The following is a 13938-nucleotide window of genomic DNA, read 5'->3' as shown; positions in this document are numbered from 1 at the left end:
AATTTGGTAACTTGTCTGCTAGCGTATGTTCTCTTGATGCATCACTCTAGTGTTAAGATGTGACATAGGTATTAAACATTATTACTGTAATATTTTTTTCTGCTTGTGGGTTTGTCATGTTTAGATATAGGTTATTACATTTACTGCTGCTTGCTTTGCCAATTTCTATTTTTTTGTTATTGCTGTTTGTATTAACTGTTTTGCGCTGCTGCATTGCCTTGTCTCTTAGTTTAGCATCTCAGCTCAGTAGGTTTAAGTTAGCTTAAGAGGAGGTAGACTATATAAGAAATTAATTATGATCTACATCTACATCTACATCAACATGACTACTCTGCAATTCACATTTATGTGCTTGGCAGAGGGTTCATCGAACCACAATCATACTATCTCTCTACTATTCCACTCCCGAACAGCGAGTGGGAAAAACGAGCACCTAAACCTTTCTGTTCGAGCTCTGATTTCTCTTATTTTATTTTGATGATCATTCCTACCTATGTAGGTTGGGCTCAACAAAATATTTTCGCATTCGGAAGAAAAATTTGGTGACTGAAACTTTGTAAAAAAATTGGAAGAAAAGCATTGAGAAGCTATAAGAAAATGGTTTGGTTAAAAATGTAGTGTACAGTAGGGGAAAACTATTTTTGAAAGAGGATGAGAACAGAATACAGAAAGCACGCTTGGATAGGATTTTTTTTGGCTGGAGCAAACGTTGAAATAAGAGGGGCGATCTATGGAATGAAGTTTTGGGTTGGACTCCAGTACCAAATGTTACCCTGAAAACAAACCCTGTCCTTTCCTTTCGTGTTATCCAACTATGTGTTTGTGTACCCTTGTGTATTTATTTTCTTCCTGTATCTGTGTACTGTTTCATAGAATTTTTTCTGTTCTAATACTAAGCTACATTCACTATGATGAGAAATACTGTTATCCTCAAATATAATTTGCATTAATAACATGTTATTTACTTTGTAAAGATGTTTACACATTATTTATTCTATTTTGTTCTAATGCTCATGTGTGAAGTTGATGTTTCAAAAGTTATTCTGAGCTTTTATGTATGTACTTATGTCATAATTTTTGTAACACTGATGTATTTGTTATTTCGATTCTTTTGTAAAGCCTGTATTACTGCAAATGTTATCTGTACTATTATGTTCTTTAATGATATATTTTGTACCTTTGTTATTGTATTCTCATGCTATAAAATTGTAATTGACACCAGTTCATCAAATTAAGTAGCTTGTAAATTAAATTTCACTGCACACGTTTCTGTTGGTTATAGTATATGGACAATATGTGAGAAGTAGGGACTGATAGTGTTTGCACGTGTGTTAATAATTCAGTAAGGGACTGGATAACAGCATTGCTGGTTCTCAGGACATTTCAAAAACAATTTTTGTGAGTGCACAAGTGGTAGTTATGGACTTGCTATATTATCCGCAAGACTCTTCAATGGTGATTGTGCGCCTGCACAGTCAAACAGATGGCTGCTGGCCATCTATACAAGGACTATAGTGGGTCTACACCTTTGATGACCCACCAATACCATTATTTCTACAAGGACTGCAGTGGGACTGCATCTCTGGTGGCCCACCAATACCGTAACCTCTACCAGGATTACAATGGGTCTACTCTGTGACGACCTACCTACCAATTTTCTTTAAAACTTCGACTGACTCTGCTGTGGGTTTGCTCTGTTGTGGCCCATTACCTGTCTGCATGTCAAGAGTCAGCACTGTCTTTCCGTTGGAAGGACAACACTACTTCTTCAAGACTGCATGGAAATCCACTACTTCCATGTGCATTTTCTTTTACTACTCAGGCTTTGAGAAAAACACTGCAATTTTACTTTGATGAATGATCAGGACTGTCTTTATGGACTGTGAGAAAATTTTAGCTTTTGACCAACATTGTATCGATAAGTGTGTGCATTTCATTTCTTTGTTATTGTAATTATGAAAAAAAATTTCAAATCTGTATTGGCCACTGCCCAAAACAATTTTTAAATTTTTTGTGGGGATGATGGGGGCTACGTAAGTAGGCTGTTTAGGTTTTTTTATTGGTAACGCCGCCGCCACGTAGCGCTCTGAAAATCACTGGCTGTGTCGTGTGCAGTCTGTGGATGGTTGGCATTGTTGTAATACTCGCCATTGTAGTGTTGGGCAGCGGCAGCTGGATGCTAACAGCGCGTAGCATTGCGCAGTTGGAGGTGAGCCCCCAGCAGTCGTGGACTTGGGGAGAGAGATGGCGGAGTTTCTAAATTTGTAAGAATTGGTGTCATGAACTGATATATATATATATATATATATATATATATATATATATATATATATATATATATATATATATAATGACTATAAAGGTAAATACATTGTTTGTTCTATATTAAAATATTTCATTTGCTAACTGTGCTTATCAGTAGTTAGTGACTTCCGTAGTTTGAATCTTTTAGATAGCTGGCAGTAGTGGCGCTCGCTGTATTGCAGTAGTTCGAGTAACGAAGATTTTTGTGAGGTAAGTGATTTGTGAAACATATAGGTTAATGTTAGTCAGGGCCATTGTCTTGTAGGGATTACTGAAAGTCAGATTGCGTTGCGCTAAAAACTATTGTGTGTCAGTTTAAGCACAGTCGTGTATAATTTTTCCATGGGGACGTTTCACTTAGAACTACTTAAACCTAACTAACCTAAAGACAACACACAACACCCAGCCATCACGAGGCAGAGAAAATCCCTGACCCCCCCCCCCGGGAACCCGGGCATGGGAAACGAGAACGCTACCGCACTACCACGAGATGCGGACTTCATAGAAAATTTTTGTCCTTTTTTGTTACAACTATTAAAGTAAAAACTGCATCACACACTGCAATTTTAATAGCTTTTACTTCAACAAACATAATTTTTTGGAGACATTCACATATACACTTGTTGAGCGTTGGTCAAGCTCTGGATTCGATAGTGAACTGCTTATCAACAGACATTTCCTTGTACACAGGGTTTATTATCTGAATCACAGGAAGTGAATTATTACGCTTGCACACTTCACCAGCAATAGCAGCCAATTGAATACCACGCTATAATTCACTTCATGTAGAGCACCACATGTACTGAGCTTTTGCATCTGTTGAAGCTTCATGTTACTTGGAAACGCATATTGCAACTTCTATTGCTTCTGTATCATTTGTATTACTTCTAATGGCATTACGATAAACTATTTGCAGAAATTCTTTTTGTCTTGTAAATGGGCCAGCCAGACCAAATCCCTCATTGTCACTGAAGCTTTGCCCACTTAGTTCTGACTTCAGTTTTAGTAGCCTTGTTTCCGTTCAGTTTTAGGCGTGCACTACCCACTCCAATTTTACAATTTCAGTTCGATCACCATAGGGCTTTCACTCATTGATCTTGGTGTAAGCCGTAAAGTAACCATCAAAGAGACATTGTAAATTACATATGCCACCTTCATGTACCGAACGTTTGAAAATTCCTACAGCAAATTGTACGTACACACCTCCACCAGGCACAACATTGTTTTTGTCACGTCTATGATTAGGCACTTGTATATGAAATAGTGGATGATGGTGATGGGAAATTCAGCATTCGAAAAACTAATCTGTTCTCGCCCACTCACTTCGGCACTTCTTGGCCAAGTTTTCCCAAATTGGAGATACGATCGTCATTGGGTTAAGCTACAGAAGATCTGTTGGCGTTTTTTCCAGGTCACGACTGCTTGTGTTTGTACATGGACTCAAGTGGGTCTTTTGGTAAACGGATTACTCGAACTGTGAGGCTGTGATAGCAACTGCGTCCCATTGTTCTCTCTCGTTGTGTCCCAGTTTTCCTCAATCCAAGGTAAAGTCACATGGCTGTACACAGTCCATCTGCGGTGCTGGTGTGTTGACATGCGAACAGCTATCACGAGGCAGCTATCACCTCCCCATGCGGCCAACTACACCATTTTCATTTAGGTTAGGCCTTTCTTAAATTGATTCCTAGGGTGACTTGCTGCAGTTGGAAAATGTGTTGCGTCTTCATCTCCTGTACCATACATGCGTGTGCGCGCGCGTGCACGTATGTGTGTGTGTGTGTGTGTGTGTGTGTGTGTGTGTGTGTGTGTGTGTGCACTCTTGTTTCACTGTTTCATGTAATTTCAGGGTACTCTTTGCTCACAGACAGGCACTAACGTAACTCGTTCTGGTAGTCCGGCGTTACTCTTTCCTAACCTTGTTTATAAATTCCTGGTATTTCTTTTTCAGGAACAACTGCATCTTATAATTGGGCTCAGTAATGCTGTAGGGGAGCAGTTACCTATTCAAGCGAGGTGTGGCACTGTTAGTTAAGTTACGGTACGAACCTATCCCGCGAGTAGGGATAGAAATCCGCTCTGTCAGCGCAATAAATAAATTTTTTTATCATCTTAATTGCGAGTGGATTAATTCCACTTGCACAACATCAATTATCACTATGTATTCAGATCAGTTCCTTCTCCTCCTAGTTCAGCTCTACAGCAAAGATAGACCAAAGAACACAAGCGGGTCGAAACATTGTGTTCGAATTGTCGTGTCGGAAGTGTTTGTTTCCCATATACTTACATCTCTTCACATTCATTACATCCTCCCCCGTTGACAAGATTAGAAATCAGTGAACTAACCTGAGGAAAAGCAGTTCGACGAGTACACCATATACAGGATCCTCATCATCTCATTTCGATCTTGGTCAGCGTCTCAAAGGTGGTTTTAGCTGGATGGTGTTTATTGAACGTTGCTCTAACCACTCTTCTCGAACTGTAGTTGGCTCTTATGACATTAAGAAGAAACAAGATTTCTGAACGCTTGCCATATCTAATGTTTCCGACGCCGAGAACCTACAGCGGTTGAGGGGAAGATCGTAATGTAGCATGTGGGACAGCCCACAAACGCACGTATTACCTCCTCATTTCTCCAGTATCCCACATCTTCACACAATGATTCCTCCTGATCAACCTCCTGAATTATCGCTTACTCTTCATCATAATTAAATTTTTAAGGTAGTCTGTATCAGGTTGTGTGTATGCCTTAGACGCAGATATTTGTCTCATCTTGAAGTAATCTATGTGACAGCTCTCCTTGTCACTAAACCTTCTTCAAGTAATCCTCCTTCTATTGTGAAATTCGAACAGTTGATTCCCTTTAACTAGTTGAAATTTGTTGCGTCACTCATGGAAATTTTCGCCTCCCTCATTCCTGCTACTGCGTACATATTCTTCAGCAACTCATTTTCCTGTTCCGTTTCTTATTAAAGCCTTGCAATACACAACTGTAACAGGCTTTTCATCTGGATTTACAAACCAAATTATCTGTTAGATGACCGTATACATTTATATTCCCATATAATTCTGTTTTGAATACATAAACATAGGATTCGTTACCTTTTGATTAATAGCGAAAGACGTAGGCCCTAGACCAGTGAAAAACATTCCGTTTAAAAACAAGAGTTAACTGATCTTATCAGCTTAAAATACTTAAGGCATTACAGGGTAGAATACATATCGTATAGTTCATTGATCTTTGAGTTACTACAGTGCAAGCCCCTACTTTCGTAGCACCGACTGAAATTTAGTCTATATAGAAAATCAAATGTGACAGTCAGTTATCATAATAAATGAAAATTTTTCGTACTAGTTTACATATAAAGCATTTTCTTTGTGTTGCCTATAAACTAAGTAATATCTTCTGGAGTACTCTCTCGTGTTAAGTTTGTTTTAACACTGACAAAATAAGCCTTTAATACAGATTCCCAAATATATGGCTGATGAAGTGATACTTCAGAAGGAAATGAGTACCAATGCCGAAGACAAGAATAAGGGAAAAAAATTATATACATTGAAGGGTGGTTTATTTCAATGGAAAAATATACAAGTACAGCCGTGTGAAGAAACCGATGCAAACTGTAGCTGGCGGACATTTCAGCCCAGCAGAGCAGCTTTCGCGTGAAGGTGGGCGGCGGCCGCAAGGGCTCCGGGGGCGGCGTAAGCCACGGGGGCGGCGACGGCGGGGGCGGCCAGCACAGCAGCGCCGTTGATGATGGCGTCGCGGGCCCTCGTCTGGGCGACGGCGGTCAGGTGGGCGGCTTTGTTCACAGCCACGTCAGGGGTGTCCAGCAGGTAGCCGTCGGAGCGGACGGCGATTGGGGCAGGGCCGTAGGCGGCGTACCCAGGGTGGACGGGGGCGGCGATCACTGCGGGGGCGGCGTAGGCGGCCGGCGCTACTACTGCAGTGGGGGCGGCACCCAGGTAGCCGGGGGTGGCCACTGCTACTGCCAGGACGGCGCTCAGGACGATCTGGTAGCAAAATGCACGCTTATTAATCTGAATGAACACCGATTTCGTGTTTTGACGAACTTTAATTGATTCTGGGTGAGTGTTTGGTTGTGAATGCTGTAAGTAATGTGTCTGAACATGAAATACAGTAATAGCGTTTTTAGGAATCCCTACCTCGTACTACATTTGTTACTGTCTGATTGCAAGTTAGACGAAATGCCACATTTGATGAACCCTATTAACTTCTAGCTTATATAGAAACAAATGGTTAAAATGGCTCTGAGCACTATGTGTCTTAACTTCTGAGGTCATCAGTACCCCAAACTTAGAACTACCTAAACCTAACTAACCTAAGGACATTACACACATCCATGCCCGAGGCAGGATTCGAACCTGACACCGTAGCGGTCGCGCGGCTCCGGACTGTAGCGCCTAGAACCGCTCGGCCACTCCGGCCGAAACTGGTAAGTCTCTCTAACTTTCTTTTCATTCACAGAACTTCTGTTAGCCTATGTTACAATGAAATTTCTCATAATTTTCTCCTTTCTGAAGATGTCTGACGTTATCTCCATTGCTATTCCTTCAATATGAAGCGGCTGTTGATGACAAAGAAAAACATCTCCAGAATGCTGTGTGAATGAGACATTACTGACTAGCTATGCAACGGAGATACGCGTAAATGAGAGATGACTTCTCTTTACTACGCCCAGTACTTGATGAACTACGATAAAGCCTTACGAACCACAGTGACGTTTCTGACTTGCCACTTACTCGTCGCCATCGCTGTTATTAGAAGTTCTCTAACAAACCTTCTCCTTCACAAAATGAAGTTTGCACTCTGCAGCGGATTGTGGGCTGACATGAAACCTCCTGGCAGGTTAAAACTGTGCGGGACCGAGATACGAACTCGGAACCATTGACTTTCGCAGGCATGTTCTCTGCCGACTGAGCTACACAAGAACGACTTACTACCCGTCCTCACAGCTGTACTTCCGCCAGTACCTCGTCTCCTAATTTCCAAACTTCATAGAAGGCAAAGGTCCCGAGCACGAGTCTCGGTCCGGCACACCGTTTTACTCTGCCACGAGGTTTCAGGCTTTCCTCTTTTCATTAGTGGCTATGTCTTATCCAGTCATGATAATTTGTCATTAATAAAAGTATCTGTAAACTACAATGCGAAATGACTTCATAACTCTGCTGAGTCATTCTTCATCATTTCAACTGAGTCGTATGAAAAATATTGTCCCCAGCGCAAGAAACGTAATTTTCAGATGTTTGGCTGATGAACAACAAAAAAACTACTACCACATACGCACTGTTGAACTACGGTTAAAAAGTTACGGAAATGGGATGCGATGTATGAAATTTTATAGCGTACTCTGCTAGATACAGTCATTAGCTACACAGCCTCTTCATCTTACCGACAAGTATTAAAATAAGAGGCTTATTTCTCACACACTTAGGCTGTAATATAAGTAGTGTATTATACGCTGAACGTTTTTGTATGTGGAATGTTAATACTTTAGGACTTCCACGTTTTGTGCTGAATGATTTATGCACTACTGGTCCAGAGAACTCACAATAGTGAATGGAAGCAGCCCCAACAAAAAGTGGTCACATACTTCGAGAGCTGTCTATACCTACCAGAGTGTTCATGGCAGTCTGCGGCTGCTGCTGTTGCTGCTGCTGAAATGTGTCTCTGCACCGGCGACTGCCGCCTTTTATACAGCGCTGACACATACAACAGTGTGTGAAGTACGTGAGGAGTGACAGCGCGGTATCCGGCAGCCGTGGTGGTCCTCCTTGGGCGTGGCCGTGCAGTAGAGGCTTTTGTCGTGTCTGGCAGTCGGTTCCGCACAATCAATAGTTGTCATCTAGCTCACCGGCCTCTTCCAGTATGAGATTATGAGGTGAGAGTTCCATCTGCATGAATGATGACGAACCCTTAGCCGTCACTGGTGTGTTCAAAAAGTATCGAGAATTTACATATTTTGAAAATAATTTTATTTATTCGTCTACATTAACGTTATCTCGTTCAAAGTACTCCCCAACTTATACTAACGCACCTTCCAGTCCCAGAAAACTTCTGAAACTTGATCTTTGGCATAGCAGTTAGAGCTTCGAAAAAATCACTTTTAAGGGGAGGTTTACTATCTTTTGGATCAAAAAATTGATTTGTAATTGCGTTTTTGGATCAATGCAAGTGTTTAGAACCCACCCCTGGAAAGGTTTTTCCGAATACGGAACTGAAGTGTTTGTTATTCGCGGTTGAACAAAAAAATGCACCTGCCTGAAATCGGAATTTTTCACGCACTTTTTTTTCGGAGGACGAGTTATTGTACCGGTGCTTGGGAGGAAACACACGAAATTTAAAAGTTTGTACGCCTGTGTCTGGAAGTTAGCCCTCAAGCATTTTCATTCTGGTGCGAAGACTATGAAGATTGCGACTTTCTTGGCAGTGAGCAGCTTCAACGAAGCGTATTCAGCAATTCTGAAGACCATGACAAGCATGGACGTCACCCTGGGACTCTATTTGACTCAGTTCGCCAAGCATTCAGACGACCACCGGATTCAAGCGGCCGAAAACCGCTTGTCACCGGCCATACGAGCGGATCTGGAGCAGCGCAGGATGGCTAAGATCGAGCAGAACGCCCTCTATGAGAAAGAGGAAGGACTTGTTTATGGACCCGAAATAGCAGATTGAACGTAAGTTGCATAATATTACAGTTATATGCAGTCAAAACTTAAAACGCGTTTTTCTCGAAATAACTTTTTTTTTATCGCGCAGTATGGTAACTTCAAATCTACTCAACTGATTGGCTTGATTCTGTTTCCGACTAAGCTAATTAAATTGTCTAGGAGGTGTACGACTTTTATTCCGATCCATCAACTATAAATGTTTTTACTTGGCCGACGAAGTTGAAAAATCGATGAAAAAAACCTATTTTTAAAATGGCCTCAATATTGATTCCTATGGTCCAAATACTTAAGCGAGGTAAAACTCCCAAAGATTCTTATATACTTCTCTAAAGTGAACTCAATTTTGATTTCAGACGAGCCGGCTGACCTGTGACATACCACGCATGGAGGTTTACATCGAGATTTAGTTTCATTCCCACGGCACTTCCGCCTTTGCGCTTCAACATTTCCGGTCGAAAAAATTCCAGTTTGTAGTGAAAATATCAATAAACATTTTGACCAAACTTGACAATAACATTTATAATGCATCCCGAGAAAATTATTCTCAAAAAACATGCTTTTTCGGGCCCAAGGTGCTCATCCTCCCTGTAATGTCATTGTGTGAAATTGAGATGGTTCATCACTACAGTGTTATTGTTCGCCATAAATTCACGAGCAAGCAATGAAGTGTCAAATGGTTCTTTACCGCGTTGCAAAAGCCAAGAAATGTTTCGCCACAAATCCGGGCGTTTGTTTTCGGGCTGCTTTCCGCAAACGGCGTTGAACTTATAGGTAGTACTCCTTACTGACCCTATGATCTTTCGTTAATAACTCATGATGCATTAAACCGGTGAATTCGAAGAAGTAGTGAGCAGAAGCTTCGCATTCAACGGCACTTACCAAGCGATTTCGGCCTTGGCGATCCAGAATACCTCCACTAGGTCTGTTGGGTCTTCTTTTTGACGTCATATGTATACACTCCCGTTTCTTCATCTGTTAATGACACGTTTTCAGTACTTCTGCATCGTAGTGGATTTCATTTAGGGACTCCTGAGCAACATCCATTTACAGCTGTTTTTGCTAGAAGTACAACACACTTTGTACAGATTTTGCTGTCACACGTTTCATACCCAACAAACCCGAAAAGATATTATAGGATTAGCCAACTGATATTCAGACATCATCAGCAACTTCTGTGATTGTGATTCGTCGATCATCCATATTCATTCCTTTCACTTTCCGCGTATTTTCGTCTGTAGTTAATGGGCTGGGGCATCCAGAACTTACGTCATCTTCTTGTACTTCAAGAGCCACTTGGAAACGTTGACACCACTAGTAAACCTTTATTTTACCCACAGCAGACTCACAAAAGTAATATTCAACATCTATGAAACTTCGTTGGAATGTATTCAATTTTATAGCAAAATTTAATGCAAATTCTCTTATCCACTTTTAAAACAAATCACTAATCGCCACTCGTAACTAAACACATGTAAACTTCCTGGAAACTGAAAACGGTTACCAGTGCACGCATACATTTCAGACATTTTTGCCTACACAATAGCGAACAACTGCGCGAATCGGATTGATAAAACAAGCGAAATTAGAAAACTCCAGACTCTTTTTGAACACACCTCGTATATATAGTTGTTCCACTTAACAACATCGACGAGTAATAGCATTACATGCATTTTCTCTTCATCATCATTTCTAAACTCAGATAATCATCTGCAATGATTGTTTAAGTGTCACTATGTGATTTATAAAATCAAATTAACATCATATATTGGTTGATATGCTACGTTCGAGACTACACTGCAGAATTAATTTCAAATACTCCATGGAAAAATTTCTTGGTTTAGATCAGGAACCTTTCCAATATTTGCCACATGTGCAACGAATACAAGTCGAATTTTTCATACATACTGGCCGTAGAACAGTAGAAAATTGTGTATCTCCTCAAATGATAATATAAAAGTAAAGAAATCAACGGAAGACAAGCTGCGGCCTGATTAAATTGCTGTCAGTTCTTCTCTTGGTTCATGTATGGTTGGTGGATTACCATTTCAGGTACTTTAGGAATAAAAGTCCAGCCTTTTCCTTTTCATCTCGATAGTAATTTCCACTCCTGAGAAAAGGTGTGTCCTTTTAAAACTTATTTAGATGTGTGTGTCTGCACTTAAATTGCTGAATTACTGAGACGATGAAACTTCTGCGTTATTTGAAACTGAAACAGCTGAGTAAAACTGAACGCACTAAGCCTACTTTCTCTTTACTTATTCTTATCATGTCAACACTGACCCACAATATTCTAGCGCAACGCAATCTGACTGCTCAAAAAAAAATTACAACCTGAGTTCTAATAATTAATACAAAAGAATGGCCCTGAGTAAGAAGGAATCCTGACAGCAACCTATACATTTCATTAAGCACTTACCTCACAAAAATCTTCATTACGCGAAATACTGCAATACTGCCAGCTAAATAAAATATTCTAACTACTAAAGCCACTAACTACTAATGGGTATGTGGTTAGCCCAGGAAAGATTTTATTGCAAACCAAATAAGGTATTTCTTACCTTAATAATGTGACATGAACCATGAGCCATGGACCTTGCCGGTGGTGGGGAGGCTTGCGTGCCACAGCGATACAGATAGCAGTACCGTAGGTGCAAGCACAACGGAGGGGTATCTGATGAGAGGCCAGACAAACGTGTGGTTCCTGAAGAGGGGCAGCAGCCTTTTCAGTAGTTGCAGGGGCAACAGTCTGAATGATTGCCTGATCTGGCCTTGTAACAATAACCAAAACGGCCTTGCTCTGCTGGTACTGCGAAATGCTGAAAGCAAGGGGAAACTAAGGCCGTAATTTTTCCCGAGGGCATGCAGCTTTACTGTATTATTAAATGATGATGGCGTCCTCTTGAGTAAAATATTCCGGAGGTAAAATAGTCCCCCATTCGGATCTCCGGGAGGGGACTACTCAAGAGGATGTCGTTATCAGGAGAAAGAAAACTACGAATCGGAGCGTGGAATGTCAGATCCCTTAATCGGGCAGGTAGGTTAGAAAATTTAAAAAGGGAAATGGATAGGTTAAAGTTAGATATAGTGGGAATTAGTGAAGTTCGGTGGCAGGAGGAACAAGACATTTGGTCAGGTGACTACAGGGTTATAAACACAAAATCAAATAGGGGTAATGCAGGAATAGGTTTAACAATGAATAGGAAAATAGGAATGCGGGAAAGCTACTACAAACAGCATAGTGAACGCATTATTGTGGCCAAGATAGATACGAAGCCCACACCTACTACAGTAGTACAAGTTTATATGCCAACTAGCTCTGCAGATGACGAAGAAATAGAAGAAATGTATGATCAAATAAAATAAAATATTCAGATAGTGAAGGGTGACGAAAATTTAATAGTCATGGGTGACTGGAATTCGGTAGTAGGAAAAGGGAGAGAAGGAAACGTAGTAGGTGAATATTGACTGGGGCAAAGAAATGAAAGAGGAAGCCGCCTGGTAGAATTTTGCACAGAGCATAACTTAATCATAGCTAACACTTGGTTCAAGAATCATAAAAGAAGGCTGTATACATGGAAGAAACCTGGAGATACTGATATGTTTCAGATAGATTATATAATGGTAACACAGAGATTTAGGAATCAGGTTTTAAATTGTAAGACATTTCCAGCGGCAGATGTGGACTCTGACCACAATCTATTGGTTATGACCTATAGATTAAAACTAAAGAAACTGCAAAAAGGTGGGAATTTAAGGAGATGGGACTTAGATAAACTAAACGCACCAGAGGTTGTACAGAGTTTCAGGGAGAGCATAAGGGAGCAATTGACAAGAATGGGGGAAAGAAATACAGTAGAAGAAGAATGGGTTGCTTTGAGGGATGAAGTAGTGAAGGCAGCAGAGGATCAAGTAGGTAAAAGACGAGAGCTAGTAGAAATCCTTGGGTAACAGAAGAAATACTGAATTTAATTGATGAAAGGAGAAAATATGAAAATGCAGTAAATGAAGCAGGCAAAAAGGAATACAGACGTCTCAAAAATGAGATTGACAGGAAGTGCAAAATGGCTAAGCAGGAATGGCTAGAGGACAAACGTAAGGATGTAGAGGCTTATCTCACTAGGGGTAAGGTAGATACTGAATACAGGAAAATTAAAGAGACCTTTGGAGATAAAAGAACCACTTGTATGAACATGAAAGGCTCAGATGGAAACCCAGTTCTAAGCAAATAAGGGAAAGCAGAAAGGTGGAAGGAGTATATAGAGGCTCTATACAAGGGCTATGTAATTGAGGACAATATTGTGGAAATGGAAAAGGATGTAGATGAAGACGAAATGGGAGATACGATACTGCGTGAAGAGTTTGACAGAGCACTGAAAGACCTGAGTCGAAACAAGGCCCCGGGAGTAGACAACATTCCATTGGAACTACTGACGGCCCTGGGGGAGCCAGTCCTGACGAAACTCTACCATCTGGTGAGCAAGATGTATGAGACAGGCGAAATACCCTCAGACTTCAAGAAGAATATAATAATTCCAATCCCAAAGAAAGCAGGTGTTGACAGATGTGAAAATTACCGAACTATCAGTTTAATAAGTCACAGCTGCAAAATACTAACGCGAATTCTTTACAGACGAATGGAAAAACTGGTAGAAGCCGACCTTGGGGAAGATCAGTTTGGATTCCGTAGAAATGTTGGAACACGGGAGGCAATACTGATCCTACGACTTACCTTGGAAGCTAGATTAAGTAAGTTCAAACCTACATTTCTAGCATTTGTAGACTTAGAGAAAACTTTTGACAATGTTGATTGGAATACTCTGTTTCAAATTCTGAAGGTGGCAGGGGTAAAATACAGGGAGCGAAAGGCTATTTACAATTTGTACAGAAACCAGATGGCAGTTATAAGAGTCGAGTGACATGAAAAGGAAGCAGTGGTTGGGAAGG

At 40.8% G+C, this 13938-nt stretch overlaps 1 protein-coding gene across 1 annotated transcript in view; it reads right to left on the bottom strand.

The window, feature by feature from the left end:
• Positions 1-5848: 5848 nt before the first annotated feature.
• LOC126355695 (cuticle protein 18.7-like) overlaps positions 5849-13938 on the bottom strand; it is a 33806-nt gene continuing 25716 nt past the window's right edge. The window contains exons 3-4 of the mRNA XM_050006063.1: positions 7939-8025; positions 5849-6315 (exon numbers count right to left, since the gene is read on the bottom strand). Coding sequence (XP_049862020.1) covers positions 5941-6315; positions 7939-8025 — 462 coding nt within the window. The 3' untranslated portion in view covers positions 5849-5940. The remainder of the gene's footprint in view (positions 6316-7938; positions 8026-13938) is intronic.

This window comes from Schistocerca gregaria, chromosome 3 (assembly GCF_023897955.1).
Source record: "Schistocerca gregaria isolate iqSchGreg1 chromosome 3, iqSchGreg1.2, whole genome shotgun sequence".
NCBI classification, from domain to species: Eukaryota; Metazoa; Arthropoda; class Insecta; order Orthoptera; family Acrididae; genus Schistocerca; species Schistocerca gregaria.
The sequence above is the reverse complement of the archived record's forward strand: the minus strand, read 5'-3'. Positions and strand labels throughout refer to the sequence as shown.